A 21,808-nucleotide genomic window follows, 5' to 3' on the forward strand; every position below is an offset into this window, starting at 1 on the left:
CAAGGTATGTGGTAATGCTGTGCGGGTTGATGGACGTAACTGGTGGAACATGGGCAAAGTGGTAAAAGTAGAGCCAAAGGTGGTTTTGTTGCCTTCTCAAGATAAAGGTGATCATTATGTGAAAGAGAGGGAATGCTTAAATGTACAAAAATCCGGAGCAGCAAAGGTCTTCAGTTCAAACAGGGGAAGTCCATCCATGGATCTTGTTCCTATCAGAAAAAGTGATAGAATTCGCAGGTTACCTATAAGGTATCGTTGAGGTGAATTTGTTTATGTTGAATTTGTTTTTACTCAAATGTTGTAATACATAGCATGCATAGATATCAAACTTTTGGTTGTTTTCTGTAAGGGTATTTTTGTAAGTTTTGTTTCTTTATTTTGTTGTTTTGTTTTTGTTGTTAAAAGAAAAAACTAATTGTAGTGCTTAAGCACAGTAATTGTTTGCTGCGTTCTCCGCTGCGCGTGCCGCGGTCAGCTGAATCAGCTGTTTAAGGTGCCACGCGCAGCGGAGACGCTGACGCGCGCCCGTGTGTTGTTTCTCGGTGTTCCTCGTTCTGAAATACGAATGAGAAACACCGGAGATTGAAGGGCAACGGTCGTGATGGCAGGGTCGGGGAGTCCTGACAACGGAGGGCCAACTGCTATGCGCTGGGGTGATTACAATGTTCATTTGTACCACAACGTTAGCTTGTTATGAGCTTTATACAATAAATAGCTGAGGACTTATTTACCTCTGTTCGTGTCGTTTCAAGCTCACTTCAGTACTCTTATGCATCAAAATGTGCTATGCTCTGGCTAAAAAGCCAGAATGTTTGTGAGCTCACTCCTACAGCTCCTACACTCCTACAGCTCACTTCCACAGCGCTAGCACGGGGCTTTCCGGTCCTGGATATTTGTCAGGCAGCAACGTGGACATCTCTGCACACTTTTACCAAACACTACTGCCTAGACAATCAGGTCCGAAGGGACGGCTACTTTGGCCGTTCGGTCCTGCAGGACTTTTTGGTGTGATCTCGGTTTCGCAGCCCACCACCGGGGATGGTATTGCTCGGGTACCTATTCAAAGGTAAGGAATCTGCAACTAGAAGTCTCTATCAGATGTACAAGTTACTTACCTTTGGTAATGAAATATCTGGTAGAGACATGTTCTAGTTATAGATTCCTTACCGACCCGCCCATCCTCCCCGCACTGCAAACTGAATTCTAGGGACAGGAACTACCCCTTAAGGGCCCTAGTTTTGGTGCACCACTCTCCGTGTTCTTCATGGCTCCGCGCTACTGGCGTGGAAAGTCGTGAAAAGAAACTGATGTCAGCGTGCCGGGGTGGGGCCTAAATTCGACCGCAACGTCCTCACGCCGAGCACAACGCCCACGGAGTCGACCAACGCCACCTGATGGCACCCAGAGGTACTGCTCGAAGAAAAATCTCCGGATCCAATCTGACCCCTGGGGAAATTCAAAGGTAAGGAATCTGCAACTAGAATATGTCTCTACCAGATATTTCGTTACCGAAGGTAAGTAACTTGTACTTTAGTATCCAGAAAACCAAAAGAAACAATCACATGTGGGGCTTGCCAGGTATGACCCTACCATAGTCCCTCAGCATTTTATATCAGGGGTTTATGATGGCCAGAGCAAATGAGATAAATGCATGGTCATTGAAACTAACTAGGAATTTTCATAGTCAATGGCTATCCTGACAATCTGACCAAGATCGATCTAACATCTTCCACCAGCACTGGGCACCTGGTTTGAAGGCACTAAAATTCCTCCTAAATGTTATCTTAAACCAAACTGTGCAATCCCTTTACTAAATTATCAAATATAAACAATTTTTAAAATATGAACTAGTTATAAAAAAAGTTTTCTTTTCTTAGGCATCCCCTTTAGAGGCATCAAATAGGGCAGTGTTCCTAGTTGGGAGCGAGGAAAAACAGCACTTCAGCCAGGGTGTCAAAATACTAGCACAGGGCCTGAACACTAGAATTCATGTCTCTTTCAAATCTAGTCAGGGTTTCAAGAAATCCAGATATTGTTTCTTCATGGTTGACTGTGACCTCATCTAAAGTTGCTAAAGCAATGGTGCAAGAAAAGTTTGTATTTAGTTTGTCACTTTTTATCAGGGACTCTTCTTGTCTCCTAGCTTTAATTATATGAAACCTCTATCTCAACAGATTTATAATGCAAACATGGCATCTTTATTTGTTGTGCATGTTGATGATTTATTGTGAGGGTATATTGATAACAGGTGACATACCTTTCATTTACCTGTAGTCTTTTTGAGGGTAAAGTACCAATCCCAAAATGTCAAGGGAATAGGTTTTTCAGATTATACAAAACATGTTTCATACCCATCTCTATAAGACAGTTTTATATCAACGATACTTGTGCTTGTTCGTGCCAACTTCTGTGCCTATCCCACCCCCAAAGAAAATCTCTGTTGTTCCAATTGATATCTTACACATTGTTGTAGGATTTAACAATGGATCAAATGCTAATAACTGTGTCAGAAAAAGTTGGTTTGAAATTCCTGTTGCAAAATTTCTAGTGCTGAATCAGTAGTTCAGGCTATATCATTACTCTAGCCCAACTATTTTGTGTCTATGCCTCTAATGCCCAGATGAATCAAAAGTGGTATCGTGGAGGACACCACTGGTTGCTATTTCAGTCAGCTAAAGATGAGCATTGACTGTCCATGTATTTTGCTGCATTTTACCTTCCACTACTACTTTGGCATTGCATGCCTCTGTAGCTGCATAATAAATTAATTTACAAATCTTATGTAACATCTGCGAGCAACACACTCAGACTCTTTTTTAGATTATTTTTACTCTTTGTATTGTTAAGTAGCTAAATTGAATCTGCTAACTTGCTTCCCTCTTTTCCCAGTAATGTTCTCTGTTGTACATAGTAGTTTCATTTTTCCTACCACCATAGCATGTGTTCCCCACCATTTCTTTTACATGTCTGTCAATAGAAATGAATTCGAAGGCTTGAAGGTGTTTGTCTATTCATTTTCCTACATGTGATATCAGCACTGTGTTATCTGTAAAAAGTAGGATGCATTCCTGTTTTTGGCTGCTTCCTATACATTACAAGTTAGGGACTGATTTAGAGTTTGGCAGTGTAATTCCACCACAAATGTGATGGATATTCTGTCCACCTCGTGTAGTGTCATAAGATATAATGCATTTGTAATAAGGTGGATGGGAGATCCACACTTGTTACTGAGTAACTCATTCACCAGACTTTAACTCAGACCATTCGTCTTAGCAAGTGAATGTCAGTCATGAATGTTTTAAAAAGAATGGAATGAGAATACAATCTTCTCTTGTCATTTCCCATCCCTATGTCATAGATACTAGGTTTTCAGTCTAATATGACTTGATCAACTTGACCATGGATGCTTTCAGGTACACTTTTATAAACAACATTATGAATTCGGGTGTAGTCCATTTTACCAAATACCTATGTAAAAAAGTATTGTATTGAGGGGATATTATTGTCTTTTGGGAGGGCTGTAGAAAGTACAAGTCTTCCCTGAAATGCCCACCCACCTATGCTCACCTACTCCACCATGGCACCTTGCCTCCTTAGAACCAACACAAATAAGTGTTGGTCTGGAGCGCCATTGACTCCTACCAGATTGACAGTTTTTTTGCACTCTAATCGTTTTCCAGTGTACAATTGGCATGTCCCCTCCAAAAACGTTAGGGATTAAACCTTGCAAAGGCTGCAATTGACAAATGTCAGTGACAGACACCAACAAGGTCTGTCTCTGGTGCCTCTGCCTCATGTACGACTCGGTGTTGTGTGAATGCTGCACGAAGATGAACAAAAGGCCTTCTGCAACCCCTAAGCCACACTTGCCATCACAGATTTTCGAAGGAAGATGAAGAAAGCCCTGGTCCTTGTAAAGATAGTGGCTGCTACTGTGACTGCTCATCTGCAAAGCCTAGGAAATTGGGTACGTTGAAGAAATGAAACAAACATAAAAAGTCGAAGCATGGGTCCCCTTTACTCCATCACTTTCAACTTTCCGAGTACTGCAACAAGTACACGTAGGCCAGGGAATCATTCACACTATGTGGCACCGATTCCACATTTGGTCCTGATGTGCCCTGAATTTTCTGGGCCATTGTAACACCTCAACAACTCAACAAATTCAAAATGGCCATAGACTAAGTCTTTGGTAGTCCACTGATACTTCCGGAGCACCTTCAGACCCTATGGATATCAAGATGGCCTCCAGTAGGGTTACTGCTGGCTGATCCATCTCCCTGACATTAACTGTGCCTCTCAACTTTGCTCTGAGGCCGGTCCCGAACTCTGAGCCCAGATCCACTAACTTCCGAATCACCAGCTCATCTGATGCTGCCACCCCGGGCCTCAATGCCAGCAGGAACAAGAATCATGTTGGAATCAGAGTGGATAGTTTTATTGGGCTCAGAAACTCAGTCCCCCTCCCCAGCCTAAGTCATACATGGCACATCTGTATTCTTATTCTGACCCTGAAACCTCCCACCTACCAGCTGATATGACAATGATGGTGAACCCTGTGATGAAGAGAACATCGTTTGGATTTACAAGATGCTAGCGACCTGGACCCCTCCCCAGACATTTGCCTTGGTTTACCCAAATCGGCTATGCCAACAAAGAAAAAAACTTGCCTCCTTCACTACAGTGATCAGTAGGGAAACGTAAGTTTTAGACCTTACCCTGCCCGCAAAGGAGGTAAAAACAAATGTACCAGGTGCTCTATCTAGGTCAAACAAGCACAGAACCTATGTACTGGTTTAATGATACCGTCCAATAAATAGACAAGTGGAAAGGCGCCATTAACATGCTCCTGGGGATTCAGATTTTCTACTCCAACACCCCACTCTGGAGAACTTACTAGTGCAGGCATCTACTAGTCCCCTTAACCCTAATGCATTTCCTACACCTCCCGGATAGAAAATCGAAGGGCATGAAGACATTCTCCAAGCATATGTTTTCCTCCATGTGCCTTGTACTCAAGTCTATCAATACATATTGCCTCCTGGGCAGATACTATCATGAGCTGTGGGACAGAGTTCCAGATATCTTGCCAGCTGCCCCGAATGAAAGACAGGCAACCGTGAAATATCTTTTCTTGGATGGCCAGGGTACAGCAAAGTACTCTAACTGATTGGGCCTTGATATTATTGACTGTCAGGGCAGTTAGAGCCAGCTTACTGCCTTGGGTCACACCTGCATTCATTCTATGGGCTTCTCATTAAATGTCGAACAATCTCTAATGGTAATTAATGCCTTAGATCACTCCAGGCTGTTTGCGAATTTGGACTCACCCTTGGAAAGGTTTAACAAGAGCAAGGCCACTGGCCACTCTTGGTCTAGCTCTGTCTGTTCACCAGTTTCCCCAAAATTCTGGCCCCTTTTGAGGCTTCTGCAGGGGATACCAGCAGAGGCAACCTCAGTATGTACCTCAGCAGCATTAGGTCTCTCAGTCTTTCCAGGTAGAGGCCAGGGATCTAGTCAACAGTGACCAGGTCCCCAGGGGCAGTGTTCTACCCATACCCCAACACCCCCTCCTCTGGCTGCCGCAAAATCACTTTGATTTAACCTCAGCAGCACACAATAGCTTGGTGGGAGGCCACAGTACTTACTTTCCTAGGTGAAAGGCCTTTATATCCAACCAATGGGTGCGTCATATTGTGGAACATGGCCATTCCCCACCATTCCTGTCACATTCTCCAGATATGGCTGCCACACAGGAACCTCCCTGGGGACCACTTATCCAAACTCTGAAGAGTAGTGCTAGCTCTCTTGGCCAAGGGAGCCATAGAAAGGATCCAACATCAGAGATCAGTAATGGTTGTTACTTCTGTTGCTTTCTGGTGCATTAAAAAAGGAAGCCTCTGTACTATCCTCAGTTTGCGCCCTTTTAACTTTTTCCTCCTGAAGGACAATTGCAAAATACTGACTTTGGCCCAAGTTCTGTCTGCTCTGGACCTACGAATTGGATGGTGGCATTATGACTATTTCCACATTTCTGTACTTCTGTCCCACAAATGTTACCTGCTGTTTCAGGCAGGCCAAGATAAATTAAAGTTCACTGTTCTCCCCTTTGGCCTTACCAATGCACATAGGGTGTTCACAGATGTTGGTGGTTGGAACCCATCTGTAGAATACTAATCTTCCCAAACCTCAGTGACTAGCTACTGAAGGCACACTTGCCTGAAGCAGTCGTAAGCTCCTTCTAGACCATGGCAAGACCACGGCCGCCATGTTGAAGTCAAGGGAATTTTTCATCAACATGCCCAAGTCACACCTGACTCCTTAACAATGTATCCCCCTCATTGAGCCATCCTAGACATGGTGTTTTTTTTAGCCTCCCATTCACCTTAACGAGTCCAGGATATTCAGGCGTTGATCTGGATGTTTTTACCTTTGACTTGGGTCTCATTGAGAGTGGCTCTGAGGCTTCTTGGCATTTTGGCCTCTCACATCCTTCTGGTGGGCCACTCCAGGTGGCATATGAGTGCTCTGTAGTGGGATCTGACGTTTCAGTGGTATCAGCACCATCAGGACCTATCAAAGTCAATTCAGGTGTTGAATGTGACTGTCAAAGACCTGAAGTGGTGGCTGCTTGCCTGCAATTGGACCCGGGGTGGAATCCTGTCTCTAAAGCACCCCAAACTAACAGTTGTGATGGATGCCTCGTTGTTTGGGTGGGTAGGCCACCTGGGAGAGGTTGTGATCAAAGGCCTCTGGCCTGTGGCAGAAGCTTGCCTGCACATCAACCTGCTAGAGTTGCAAGTGATTCTCTTGGGACTGAAGGCATTCCTTTCAACCATCAAGGGGATATCGGGTACCAGTACTTGCAGACACAACAGTCATGTGGTATTGCAATAAACCAGGTGAAGTGGGGTTGTGGATACTGTGCCAAGAGGCTCTGCATTTCTGTATATGGGTAAACGCTGAGGGCATTTCCTTGATTGCCCAGCACCTTGCACGATCTTTAAATGCTAGTGCAGACTAACTCAGCTGCCATTGCCTAGTGGGTGACAAATGGCAGTTACACTCAGAGGTGGCACTGGGATCTTCCAACAATGGGGGGACCCTGGCTCAATCTATTCACATCCAACGAGAACCCACATTCCCTAGACTTATGCATGTTGGAGTTCCTAATGCAGTCCTGCCTCTGAAACCCACTCCCTCTCAGCTGGGGCTCAGGTCTACTAAATAAGTTTCTGCTCCTACCTTTCCTGCCCAGAGAACTGAAAAGGTTGAAGCAAGCCTGACCGTTGTCATCCTTGTGGCCTTGGACTGGGTGAGAAGAGAGTAATACCTACAGGTTCTGGCCATGAGCTTCTGTCCACCTTTCATACTGCCCATTCGGGAGTATCTTATATAACAGCATCAGGGCTAGATTCTGCATCTGAGTCTGCGCAACCTGTACTCCATGTTTGTAGATTGAGCAGCAACAGTTGATGGCTCCAAAGGTGAGAAGTTTGTTGCATGTGTTCCCTGTGTGACATCCAACCCTTGAATGCAAAGTTGTCTGACATAGTTTTTTGTCGGTCTTTAGTCCAGCAGGGCCTTGCTATGGCAACAGTTAATGGTTACCTTTCGTCCATTTGGCCTTTATGTTTGACAGATGAGCCTTAACTTTTCAAATCACCTCTTGTGACGCATTTCTTGAAATGGCTGATCCTTATGTTTCCACCAACTATTCTGTCATGCGGTGTGCCAGTCTTGGACATTTATTAGGCTGGTACATAAGTGCCCCTTCACATGTTCCCGAGGCACTTTTTCTTGAACAACCAGGTCTGGCAGGATGGGCATTTAACTGATCTGTCCAGCAGGATTACCTGGTCTGTGCCATTGCATAGACCCATCAATGGGATAGGTATTGTTTTTGTATCTATTCACAAGTTGTGGAATCTGCAGTTAGACGTTTATCAGAAAAACAAATTACTTACTTTCTGTAACTCCTTTTCTGGTATAGATGCTATCTTACCACAGATTCCTCACCAATCAATCCTTCTTCCCATTCTGTGTAATAGAATCATACCGTCTATTAATAATATTCCATTCTAGAGGTTTGCACTCTGGCTCATTCTGATTTTTCTGGGCTCCATGTCCGAAAGTGCGGACCAAGATCAAGAAGAAACTGATGTTAGTGTGTAGAGGTGGTGCAGATATGGGGCTCTGACGTCATACCCAGTACAGATGTGACGCAGAGCTGCACAATGCTACTTATGGACTTGCAAGGAAATTGCTATCAAAAAATCTTTGCATCTAGTTTGGCACCTCAGCAAATTCACAGGATGAGGACTCTGTGGTTACATAGAGTTCCACACAGAAAATGCATTACCGAAGGTAAGTAACCTGCTGTTCACACAGTGTCTGCTTCTTCATATAGTGAGAGATGCAGTCAATCCGATAGTCCGAAGCAGTGGTAGTGAAGGATGTGGAAGTGGAGGAAAAAGAGTTCTATTTCCAGCTTCTGGAAAGTAATAAAAGCTAAGGCTTATTTTAGTTCTGTTTCATCAGTATGCCGAAGACTCACAGTGGTGATTGTATCCTGTGACTTTGGGCGATCAAGTATCATAATATTGCTAAACTGGGTGCAGGTTACTCCAGCCTCCGGCAGTGAGGCTGATTCTCTGTGCCTTGCACTTTACTTTCTTAACATTATCCAGTGTCAGATAAAATGTTGCGTTCACTACTTTTGCATCACATTTTATAGAAAGCATTTGTGATGTTCACATACTCTTGAAAATTGGCCACATAATGACACTAATGCTTGGCTGTTAATCGTACGAAGACCTGGTAGCTGGCAATTCGCTCTTCAAAAAGGTATTTTTTAATCTTCCATGTTTCCTATGTTAAATCTTATTAGAGGTTTTTAATGTTCTTGACTTTTACCGAGTTTAATTGGGTAGAAGCACTTGGTTTTTTACCTTCATGACAAAATTAGAATCTCAGAGGCTGCATGCATTCTCTGACAGAACTTTGTTTTTGGGATGTATGTTGAATGTTAAATTATAAATGTTACATTATTTGCACCAACCGTATATACCCTGTTTGCCAGCAATTCCATGATAATGTTCAGTAGGTACATTTAGGTGCTACTGACGCATGCTGACATGTTGAGAGCATATCTGAGAATCCAGTGACAGAGGGTTTTTTCCATTTCTAGCCTCTGCGAGATACCACCTTTCAGACAATGAACAGCCATCTTGTTTAGGCAAAATATGACATTTTTAATTCTACCCTTCTGAGTTTGTTTGTGCTGTTAGTACTGATTAAGTCTCGGTGGCGTGACATTGTACCACATAATGGCTATCATATATTACCGCTGGCTGTAGAAGTCTCCACACCATTTCCTGTTTTTTTTCTGAAAAACACTACATTTAGAAGAATAATTCATTTGGACAGCTTGAAAACAGCTATGTGAGCCAGTAGAGCAAAACATCAGAAATCAAATTCATAAAGATCCTCTAAGTAGTAGCAGTGTTTGATTTCAATAAATCATCTCATTTGTGATTGCTTTACGGTTTACTGTTTTTTATCAAATCCGGAAGCATGAAATATGTCTGAATGTCCCTTTTAGTACAGGTGATGAAATACTGTTGAGAATTAAACTCAACGTGAACCTACATGTTGTGCTGTGTGTTTTTCATGCAACCCAATCTACAGAAACCATTTGTCTGAGTTATCATTTATTCTGTCATTTCATTAACACCATGTGCGTATTTTGTTTCACTCTTTTCATTTGACCTCTACACTAACAGAAGAAGAGGAGAACCATCATGTGGAAGAGCATGGGTCAGAGATTGAGGCAGGTCGGTCTCACCACATGTATACAGTAATCTTTTTCTGTTGTCTCTTCTAAAAGGATCCATCTCTTAGTATACCATATCCAGCTGCAGTAGCTGAGGAATACTAGACTTATCTTCAGATATCAAAATGTATACTTACAGCTTTCACCATGGCAAATTTCATGGGTGGTATACATAGTTTAAAGAAAAACTGCATTTGTGACATATCTAAGAATCTTTTTACAGTTGTCATATGCCAATGCACTACAAATGCCTAATCCTCTATAACCTTCTTTACCTTTGTTTAAAAGTCTATGGCTTTGTAAGCTTATTATTAAGAATCTTCAATAAAGAGTTTCAAAAAAGTGCTCAAGTGATCATCCCACTTTAAGGCCTTCTGCAGAGTGCCTGTGGTCACCCTATGTAATTAGATGGTATCTCAAGGCAAGATTCTGCCATATTATGCTCATGCTTTGATAGTTCTTGACCTTCCAGCAGCTCAAACCGAGAGGAAGGTGATGATTATTTTACTGACTGTGTAGGTTGGATTCTCAGTGGTACCAACGGGCCATCGAATGACCCTAAATACTGATCCATTGCATGTAAATTTTGTTAAAGAAAATGCATTGTGAAATCATTCAACCCTTGAGGACAGTCAGTGAGTAACCATGATCTATATGTGTTATTAACGTATTGTGATTTTTTCTTAAATAATGTCCTGATTATGTTTAATTTACATTTTATTTTGATAAACTGACAGCAATCCCTTCTAACTGTTAATGTATCATTAACAACTTATAACATCTACCATTAAAGGTCGGCAGATGGTTCATTATACAACCTGATTATAGTGTTATCTAAAGAACTAATCCTTTTCTGGCCTATCGTGATTAGAGCAGCTGTGTTTTTTTAGCAAGTGTTATGGCTATGTAAGACATACATTGCTATCCACGTAGCAAATAATATGATTACATCCAAATGAATGATAATTGAAGATTTCTGTATTTAGTATTGTCATTGCATCCTATATCTGAAGGTGCCTTGATTGAGTACTACTCGCTCAGTCTTAGGAGGCCCCAAAAATCTTATTCAACACCAGCACGTTTGTGTGTGTGTGAGCCTTCTAACCCAAATCCTCTATGGCATGTTTTCATATCAGTAGTAGCACAAGTCAGTTTTGAGTTTTCTGCTACTTCAAACGCCTTGGAAACATTTCTGTTCTTTAATGCATAATATTCTCGCATTAGTTATACCAGTAGCTTTCTGTCAACATCACTTGAACAGGATTACATACATCATGAATACCATGCGTTTGAGGTTTTTTTTTTAACTGTATGAATTGATCTTACAAATCCTTTGTTCTTGAAGACATATTGTTTTTTCTGCTAAGTAGCTGAGAAACACTTTGATCAATGTCCTTGCCTGTTGTCTAGGTTTGCACTTGTATTTTCTCTAAATCTGAGACGTGCCCTTCTAATAATAATATTGTGGGTGAGAGCCTTGATCTAATTTGAAACAAGTAGCTTACGCCCTCTGCGGTGTGGACTTTGGTGTTCCAGTGTCCAACATCTCTTAGCAATGAAACTCGAGGGCATCAAATGTTGTTCCACTCTTAGTCTAAGGCACGGGAGATATTATTTACTTGTTCGATTACAATAAGGTGAATGTTTGGAGTTTCTTTATGATATTTTATGATGACCGGGCAGTGACTTCAAGAATCACTAACGCCTCTTTGTGAACTCCTTGCACCATCTGGTGTTTACTGGTTTTCCATCTCTGAACTTCCCACAGTCGAGTCCCTAGAATTATAAATCTGCAGTACCCTTAAGAGAATCACACATGTAGAGCAGTAGATATGCATCCATCACGTATTCCCCTCTATGTTGCTAAACTGTCATGGGATTATTACTGATCATTAATTTAGATTCGTATTCCCTATTAATCATATTTAATAAATTATGAATTTTGTTTCAAACCTGCGGTCTCTGCTGACATTCGTAGATGTGATGCCTCTGTCTGATCTTGCTGCCCTGTTGTTTCTGGTTCTAAAATTAAGACAATACATGGTAAATGTGATTGCGATCAGTTTCACTAGGGGTTGTAGGGAGCATGTTAAAGCCAGTTATTATAGATACTGCTAGACTCACAGTAGGGGGCAGATTAGATGTGTGCTGCGGGATACAGTCTGGTTTGCAAAACTTTCTTGATGAGGCATTACATATGTTCCTGTCTGCCTTTCCATCTTGATCTAGAGAGTTCTACAGTAAAAATACTTTTCTCTTTCAGATCTTCATTTTCAGTTTTTTTTTATTTCATCTTTTTTTCTCTGTGAATTTCACTTAACTCGCATTTGGGTTTAAAGAATGTTGTATTTTAGAACATATTTTGCCAGATTGTAGCAAGATACACAAGCATTGCTTCTTGTCACTAAGTTTAACTCTCAGTCAGCCTCCATTTTAATTTCGTACCTCCACTTTGTATCAGACAGAGCGATGACTTTCGCATTCACCACCCACACCGAATTCTCGTATCATGGTGACCGAGTCAGACACTGTGTTCCTATGACCTACAACTTGTGTGCTTTCAGAAACGATTTTTCTTATAGTGTGCTTTTCTGTTCATGATCATTAAGTCATTTACTCTTACCATCGTGTTCGTCGCTTGACATAACCATCTGCTCGTTGTCCAAGTGCTTGCGACTATGCCGTTCTACTAAGTTCCCAGAAACAAGTTTACTTTTGTCTTGGACACAGTGTAAGCGGATTTCCTAGGGTACAGCAGCATATATATTTTCTAGTGTAGCACTGAATCGCCTCTTTTGCTGGAATGCCACTTTAGCAATGTTCATTGAACCTACATTTCCATTCTCAAAAACAGTGCCCTCAAAAACCGATATCCTTAAATACACATTGGGATTGCATTTGGGTGGAAGCTGTATTTTACGGTTGGAAACATTTGTTTTTCCTTCTTCATTTGGCTTTAATTATGCATTCTATTGCCTGTGTGCTTTTGTTTGGATTACATTGTCTTTGCCCTTTTATACTAGTCCCCCCTCAGTGCATGCATTTATACTGTATTACGCTCTTTTCCTATTTGTTGTGCATTGTTCTTCTTTGTGCTGGCATTAGTCTTAATTATTAACTGCCATTGTCTATTTTTGATATAAAGATTATGAGGAGAAACATCAGACTCCACCAGTAAATGGGAGAAAAGGCAAGTTGTTCATGTAGTTAGTGGATTGAGGGTGCCCTGGAGCTTTTGTAATTGTATTTTGTGTTGCATGCGTTTGTTGCTTTTCTAACTGTAGCTTGTAATCATGTTGTTGTGTCACATTTCGTTTATTATCCTTTTTGTCTTTCCTATTTTATGTGATTTCAATATCTTGGTACAAAAGGAGATGTAGTAAGAGGGTCTTGTTGGGAGTTTCTTACAGAATAGGCCTAATATATTAAAGTGCTGATACTAATCACATAAATCATTGTGTAGATTAATACTCTTGGTGGGGAAATTAGGCATCATATCAGTGTTATTTTAATGGGTTTTATAAAGCACTGAACCAACTCTGGGTCTGTTGCAGCTACAAGTACAGAAACCGAAGAAAAAATAAATTACAATTATATAAAAGCATGCCTGGGGCCTGGTTTTATAGTTCAGCGGTATCTACTGTGTCTGCCATGGTGGCGGAGGACATTACCGCCACCACCCTGACGGATCAAAGACCGCCATATTTATCATCCGCTCAGCGTAAATCTTTATACCTTCAGAAGATCTGCCTCTTCATGGCGTTCCTCTTAAGAGAACAAGAGTTTGGTAGGTGGCTGCTGCCCCAAAGTGAGAGTTTGTTTTATAAACACAAATAACTAATTACCCCCACACCCTAAGAGTTTTTTTCCCACGGCGCAGGATCATTATTTTTATTGTTCTGTAGACCGTCAGCCCTAAATAGGACAAGCACTGGGAATGTGCTCTTACTCTGACTTCCAGCACTCAGTCAGGCTGTCGGAATGAGCTTTCCAACGACAGAGTCAACGAGCGCATGACATTAGATCGGGTAGGTGGACTGAAGAGGCAGAGAGGGTACTCCTTAATATTTGTAAAAGAGAACCCTATACACTAAACTCTAAACTTAATAATTTCCTAAACACGATATTGGAGGATATAGATCCTAACTCAGATAGTAAATGGCGTCATAATAAAAATAATTTCTGTGCATGGTAAAATACTGTGTTGTAAAGGTACCTTTAAAATAGGATGTGTGGTACTTACCTGTATAGTAAACACTGTGTGGTAATGGTGCTTCATGGCAAAACTTGTGTTGTAGATGTGACGTACCGTAGAACAGGAATTTTCCTGCAGGTGAACCAAAACATATTTAATAATCCGGCAGCTTGATTTTGAATAAGTTCGACCCATTTAAAAACATTGTATTTGTTAAGTATTGCAATATTACAGTAGTCAAGACGGGCACCCATCATAGCAGAAAGTGTAGTTCAACATCTCACAGACATGAGAAAGGTTCCAGTGCTATCCAGTTTAGGTCTAGGACGGGACGGCAGAATCCACTCCAGATTTTCATGCTAATGGTTAGCTTTCTAACTACGTTCCATTAATTTGGTAATATATGGATTTACCTTATGTGGATATCCTAAAAACTGGACATAAATCCACTCTTCTTGTATTGCTTTGGACACCCCTGAGCTGCTTAAAAGAGAAGTGCTTGAAATTCATACTGATTTCGGACAGGCTTCCGGTTGCTAAATGGATTTCAAGCCTGATGGAGGATGGGCAGTGCAAATGAGGCAAAATCTGTACTGAGTAGCAGGTGGTAAAACCTTAGGTTTTATAAGGATCATTCCTGCAATTCCTGATGCATCCCCAAGGGTAATTGCATAGATAAGATCTCTGGTTGTCCGTGGTAAGGTATTTGAGAATGGGTTGATATGCCAAAGTGAGTGGAGAAAATAAGGTTCATTTCAATAAGTCTATAAAACACAGGGAGGTAGCAAATATGGTGCTAGGTAGCCAATTGTCTGGGCACCATACCATGGAAGTGCCCCGGCGGTGCAGCTGGTGTGTCTGCCCATTTTGTGCACCCCATGGCATTTTGGTATCACAGAAGGGCCTGTAGATGCTTGTGCAATCCCTTCTGAAATTCTGATAGCGCAGGCTCTATCTTCAGAGTGTGTTCCCTCATTTGCACATGGGCGGGTCTCCATGCAAGTGATAGAGTCACTTTGTTTCTTTTTCAGCTCTGTGTTACCGTTGCAGGTCTAGAGGCAAACAGGCCCTTAGAAGGTGCACTAAAAGTGCTCCACAGCAAGCTGGATCGCTGTTAGTGAGCCCCCTGGCTGCCCTCAGGAGAGGTGCAGGGGTCCCATGGACCCTGACAAACACTCCACTACAGGAAGGTGCAGTCACTCACTGCACCTGTCTACAAGAGGATTTCTCTCCCCTCTTTAAAGTGTATGCAGCTTGGTTGTCCTTATCTACCCTCGACTTTCAGTAAGTATTTAGTTAGAAATTGGGTCTTTGGTTGGCAGTCAGGTTACCCCCTGTCCAAGCAAGGACCCTCACTCTAGTCAGGGTAAAAGAGAATCACCCTCAGCTAACCCCTGCTACCCCCTTGGTAGCTTGGCACAAGCAGTAGGCTTAACTTCAGAGTGCTAGGTGTAAAGTATTTGTACCAACACACACAGTAAATTAATGAAAACACTACAAAATGACACCACACAGGTTTAGAAAAATAGCAAATATTTATCTAAACAAAACAAGACCAAAATGGCAAAAATCCACAATACACAAGTCAAGTTATCAATTAAAAAGCAAAAAGATTCCTCATGTAGTTTTAAACACACTCTAACACAGTTAGCGTGAAAATGTACCTTGGGTGCGTCAAAAATAACCCCGCACGGGCGAATGTGCGTCAAAAAGGGCTTGCGGTGCGTCGATTTCACTCACTCACGAGACCCTGTGTCATTTCTCTTTTCGTCTGGTCGGGTGTGTCGTTTCTTCTCTCTGCAGGAGAGTGACGCGTCGATCCGGTCAGCACTCTCGGCTCCGGGCAGGCCTTGCGTTGGTTTTACACACCCAGAGGTACTTGCGTTGGAAATCCAGCCGCACAATGATCCGAAAACCACCCAGCGCGGGTTGCGATCTCCCCAGCCTCCGTCAGCAATGCTGCGCATCGTTTCTCCAGCTCCGTGCGTCGATTCTTCGTTCGCATGGCAGGCGAGCGTCGATCTTCAGCCACGAAGCTGGCAGCGCATTGATTTTTCAGCCGCAGATCGAAGTTGCGCCAATCTTTTCCCCACACGGCGTTCTGTGCGTGGATTTCTTCCTCTTAGGTTGCCAGCCTCTCCTTTCAGGGTCCCAGAAACTGGATGGGCGCCACTTGGCAGAGTAGGACTCTCTCCAGAGACTCTAGGTGCTGGCAGAGAGAAGCCTTTGCTGTCCCTGTGACTTCAAACAACAGGAGGCAAACTCTAAATCAAGCCCTTGGAGAGCTTCACGAGATGGAAGGCACACAAAGTACAGTCTTTGCCCTCTTACTCTGGCAGAAGCAGCAACTGCAGGATAGCTCCACAAAGCACAGTCACAGGCAGGGCAGCTCTTCATGCTCAGCTCTTCAGATCTTCTCCAGGCAGAGGTTCCCCTTGGTTTCCAGAAGTGTTCTAAAGTCTGTGGTTTTGGGTGCCCTTCTTATACCTAATTTCTCCTTTGAAGTAGGCCTACTTCAAAGCAACGTCTCTCTTGAATGTGAAATCCTGCCTTGCCCAGGCCCAGACACTCACCAGGGGGTTGGAGACTGCATTGTGTGAGGGCAGGCACAGCCCTTTCAGGTGTGAGTGACCACTCCTCCCCTCCCTTCTAGCACAGATGGCTCATCAGGAAATGCAGACTACACCCCAGCTCCCTTTGTGTCACTGTCTAGTGTGAGATGCAACCAGCCCAACTGTCAAACTGACCCAGACAGGGAATCTACAAACAGGCAGAGTCACAGAAATGGTATAGGCAAGAAAATGCTCACTTTCTAAAAGTGGCATTTTCAAACGCACAATCTCAAAATCAACTTTACTAAAAGATGTATTTTTAAATTGTGAGCTCAGAGACCCCAAACTCCACATGTCCATCCACTCCCAAAGGGAATCTACACTTTAATTAATTTTAAAGGTAGCCCCCATGTTAACCTATGAGAGGGACAGGCCTTGCAACTGTGAAAAACAAATTTAGCAATATTTCACTGTTAGGACATATAAAACACATTACTAAATGTCCTACCTTAACCATACACTGCACCCTGCCCTTGGGGCTACAAAGGGCCTATCTTATGGCTGCCTTGCATGTAAGAAAATGGAAGTTTAGGCCTGGCAAGTGGGAACACTTGCCAAGTCGAATTTACAGTTAAAACTGCACACTCAGACCCTGCAGTGGCAGGTCTGAGACATGATTACAGAGCTACTTATGTGGGTAGTACAACCAGTGCTGCAGGCCCACTAGTAGCATTTGATTTACAGGCCCTGGGCACCTCTAGTGCACTGTACTAGGGGCTTACAAATTAATCAAATATGCCAATCATGGATAAACCAATTACATAGACATTTTGTAAAGGAGCACTTGCACCTTAGCACTGGTTAGCAGTGGTAAAGTGCCCAGAGTAACAAAAACAGCAAAATCAGAGTCCAGCACACATAAACAATCTGGGAAACAGAGATAAAAAGTTGAGGGAGATCACACCAAGAATGAAAAGTCTAACACGTGTCACCCCCAGCTGAAAGTGATGAGCAACTACCCAACCTCATGGGAGTTCTCATCACTAAGGCGGAAGAACCTGGACAGACCATCAGCATTGGTGTGCTCTGTACCAGGGCGGTGTTCCACTGCAAAGTCCATCCCCTGTAGGGAAATGGACCACCTCAACAGTTTTGGATTCTCACCCCTTGTTAGAAATGGGGTCTCTTGTTGGCTGTCGGTTTGCACTCTGTCCAAGTAGGGGCCCTCACTCTAGTCAGAACAAGGGAGATACCCGCTCTGATAACCCCTCTCTCACCCCCTTGGTAGCTTGGCACAAGCAGTTAGGCTTATCTCAGAAGCAATGTTTAAAGCATTTGCTCATAACACACAGTAATAAGTGAAAATACTACAAAAAGACACCACACCAGTTTTAGAAAAATAGCCAATATTTATCTATATAAAACAAGACCAAATACGATAAAAATCCAACATACAGTAAGAAAAATATGAATTCTGCAAGATTTACTAAAAACTACAGTTCCTTCAAGTCGATAGCTCCACCTGGGGCTATCACGGCGTTGTGATAAACAAAACCAACAATTTAGGCCGGCCGCGGTGTTGCGGGCCATCTACGGTGTCGGGAAGACCCGCAAACAGTACCTTGGATTCGCAGGGCGTCGTGATCCTTGCGGTGAGCTCTGGAGAGCGGCGTCACTGACGTTGCGGTGTCGGTTCCGGAGTTGGTGCAGGAGTCTTCGGGCCCTTGAGGTCACATGCATTGCAGATCCAACTCCAGGCTGATGAAGTCAGGTGCGCCGGCGTGGATGGCATCGGGGCTGCGGTGCGCAGTGGGACAATGCGACGTGTGGTGCCTACAGGTCACGGTGCAGGCAGCGGCTCAGTAACGGTGTCCAGCGGCGTCGGTGAGACCAGGGCTAAGGTGTGAAGCAGGCGGTGTGACGTGCGGTGTCCACAGGACAAAACACACAGTTCCCAGTGCTGCAGGTCAAGGAAACTAAAGTCTTTGGTGTCCCTGAGACTTCCAACAGGAGGCAAGCTCTACTCCAAGCCCTTGTAGAACTTTCTCAAGCAGGACACACAGCAAAGTTCAGCCTTTGCACTCTTTTCAGGCAGAAGGAGCAACTGCAGGCCAGTCCAGAAAAGCAACACAGCAAAGGGACAGTACTCCTCCTTCAGCTCTTCTCCTGGGCAGAGGTTCCTCTTGATTCCAGAAAGATTCTAAAAGTCTGGGGTTTTGGGTCTTCTTCTTATACCCAGTTCTGCCTTTGAAGTTGGCAAATTTCAAAGCAAAGTCTCAAGTGTTCTCAAGATCCTTCCTTGGCCAGGCCAGGCCCCAGACGCACACCAGGGGGTCTGAGACTGCATTGTGTGAGGACACGCACAGTCCTTTCAGGTGTGAGTGATCACTTCTCTCCTCCTCCCTAGCACAGATGGCTCATCCGGAAATGCAGACTACACCCCAGCTCCCTTTGTGTCACTGTCTAGTGTGAGGTGCAACCAGCCCAAATGTCAAACTGACTCAGACAGGGAATCCACAAACAGGCAGAGTCACAGAAATGGTGTAAGCAAGAAAATGCTCACTTTCTAAAAGTGGCATTTTCAAACACACAATCTCAAAATCAACTTTACTAAAAGGTGTATTTTTAAATTGTGAGCTCAGAGACCCCAAACTCCACATGCTCATCCGCTCCCAAAGGGAATCTACAATTTAATCAGCTTTAAAGGTAGCCCCATGTTAACCTATGAGAGGTACAGGCCTTGCAACAGTGAAAAACAAATTTAGCAATATTTCACTGTTAGGACATATAAAACATATTACTATATGTCCTACCTTAACCATACACTGCACCCTGCCCTTGGGGGTTCCTAGGGCCTACCTTAGGGGTGCCTTACGTGTAAGAAAAGGGAAGGTTTAGGCCTGGCAAGTGGGTACACTTGCCAAGTCAAATATACAGTTAGCATTTGATTTACAGGCCCTGGGCACCTCTAATGCACTATACTAGGGGCTTACTAATAAATCAAATATGCCAATCATGGATAAACAATTAAATACACATTTTGTAAAGGAGCACTTGAGCTTGAGCACTGGTTAGCAGTGGTAAAGTGCCCAGAGTAACAAAAACAGCAAAATCAGAGTCCAGCACACATCAACAACCTGGGGAACAGAGGCAAAACGTTAAGGAAGACCACACCAAGGATGAAAAGTCCAACAATTTTATAACTTGGTTTTGCTGCCAAATTAGGAAAAAACACTGCACATAGGAGACTTTAATGAAGTGAACTAAGTTGTAGCTTTTTAAGATGAAGGTAGTAATGTTGGTAAGATCCAATGTTTCAAAAAGGCATTTGCCTACACTGGTATCCTAAACATGGGTTTTTACTCCAAAAGGGAGGACCATTAGTTTAGAAGAAACTGTATGCCTGCAGTTTCTGCCATGCTTTAGAATGTTTTTTTTAATCTGGCCCTTGCCTTTCCTCTTCGGTTCAGTCTGTCAGCTGACATCAAGGAAGAGTACAGACACATCTTCCAGACCACATGTGCCCTCTTGCATACTGGAGGTTTACAATCTATACTGGGAAATGGGGATATAGAACTGTACGCTTTCTGAAATTCAGCTCCAATGGGTGACAGACTTTGGCAATTGCAGTAGGTCTGGCCTTGGCAAGCTGGTGTGATGGTTGTTTATTGCAAGCATATGCTACAAAAATAAAGAGAAAGTAAAAGAAAACCTGCAGCCACCTGAATATTGCTGCCATATGCTTGCAAATGTCAAGCATTTTATTATTTGTGAAGGAGGGTACAATACATCACTCCCTAACCAAGCACTAACATTACAGACAGAAACAATATAGTACTGTTTGTGTTCAGTCAGTATACAAAATGAGTAAAAGAAAACACGCATTGAAACACGTTTGTCACTGAAGAGAAAGGAACTATTTTATAAGCGAATGTGAACAATGTGCACAGACTTTGTGCAGTCACTCAAAGCAAAGGGAGCAAATGGCTAAAGTAGGATGACAGTTTGTCCCATGCCATATGCTGTAGGGGGCGGAATGAAAATGTGAATAGCAGTTTAACAGACCAATAGGTGAAGACTATTGACAAAAAGTCCCTTTATGTATATATAGTATGTGTGATTCTTATGTAAAAAATATAGTGTGCTGAGACAGCTGTGGCTGTCTCAAATGCAAGACCTCAAAATAGTACAGACGATAGTTCAGGCCAGCCCACAGATTCTCATTTTCTTGCACTGTCATAAAAATGCATGACCCAAATATACGACAAAAGACGACTGTCAAAGAAAGGGCGGAGTAATAATTGGGTTCTGAATAAACTAATTTGGTATGTCTGAAAAACTTTTGATGAAGGGGAATGAAGTGCATCCGCAAAAAAGAAGTTAGGCTCATGACCTGTGCTAGCGGCACATACAAGTTGTGCTTATACAACACATTGCCCCTCATTACAACCCTGGCGGTTTTAAGATTGCGAGGGCCACAGTGGCAGTCTGACCGCCGCCAATGTGGCGTTCCGACAGCCACATTACGACTGGAGGAGCTGGCAGCCCTAATCCGCTAGGGCAGACTGCAAACAGTGTGCCCCTGGGGATTATGAGTCCCTTCTCCGCCAGGTTTTACATGGTGGTAGCACCGCCATATAAAGGCTGGCAGAGACAGGGTGCGAGGGGACCCATGGCCAGCCTTTTTGCCCTTTTCACTCTCTGCTTTGCAGAGAGTGAAATCTGCGATGGGTACTGGTGCACCCTATGCACCCTAACATTGCAGCCGGCTCTATTATGAGCCGGCGTGAATGTTGTGGGTTGTTTCGTGCTGATCCAGGCACTGGCGGTAACCCAACTATGGAACTTTGGTGGACGTCCTTTTCTTTCTGCCGAAATCATAATGAGGGGCATTGTCTCTTCAGACATTAGAAAAGAGGAGGTGCCATTTAGAAGAGCAACAAAGCTTTTAAGTTATTAGTGAGTAAAAGCTACAGAATGAAACAAAGTAGCAAGCTTTGAATGAGTGTTACGTAAAACACTCTGCCTTAATAATATGGAAAAGTCTGGGAAGACGATTTCCGTAGCATTGGGTTGCAATGGGAACATTTTCCCATGGGCATATGGCGCTTAGCTCTGGTCTGTTTCTTTGCCTATTTTACCCATAGGATAACACAACTTACCAAATTGTAGTATCCAATAGCTATTTTATTTAGGGGAATGAAACCTACTCTTTTGGTGATAAGA

At 43.1% G+C, this 21,808-nt stretch overlaps 1 protein-coding gene across 1 annotated transcript in view; it reads left to right on the top strand.

Annotated features, from left to right (window-relative positions):
- Positions 1–21,808, top strand: part of RIMS2 (regulating synaptic membrane exocytosis 2) — a 1,513,920-nt gene that overhangs the window by 1,188,715 nt on the left and 303,397 nt on the right. Inside the window, exon 27 of the mRNA XM_069220600.1 lies at positions 9,786–9,836. Coding sequence (XP_069076701.1) covers positions 9,786–9,836 — 51 coding nt within the window. The remainder of the gene's footprint in view (positions 1–9,785; positions 9,837–21,808) is intronic.

Source organism: Pleurodeles waltl, chromosome 2_2, assembly GCF_031143425.1.
Source record: "Pleurodeles waltl isolate 20211129_DDA chromosome 2_2, aPleWal1.hap1.20221129, whole genome shotgun sequence".
In the NCBI taxonomy this organism is placed as follows: Eukaryota; Metazoa; Chordata; class Amphibia; order Caudata; family Salamandridae; genus Pleurodeles; species Pleurodeles waltl.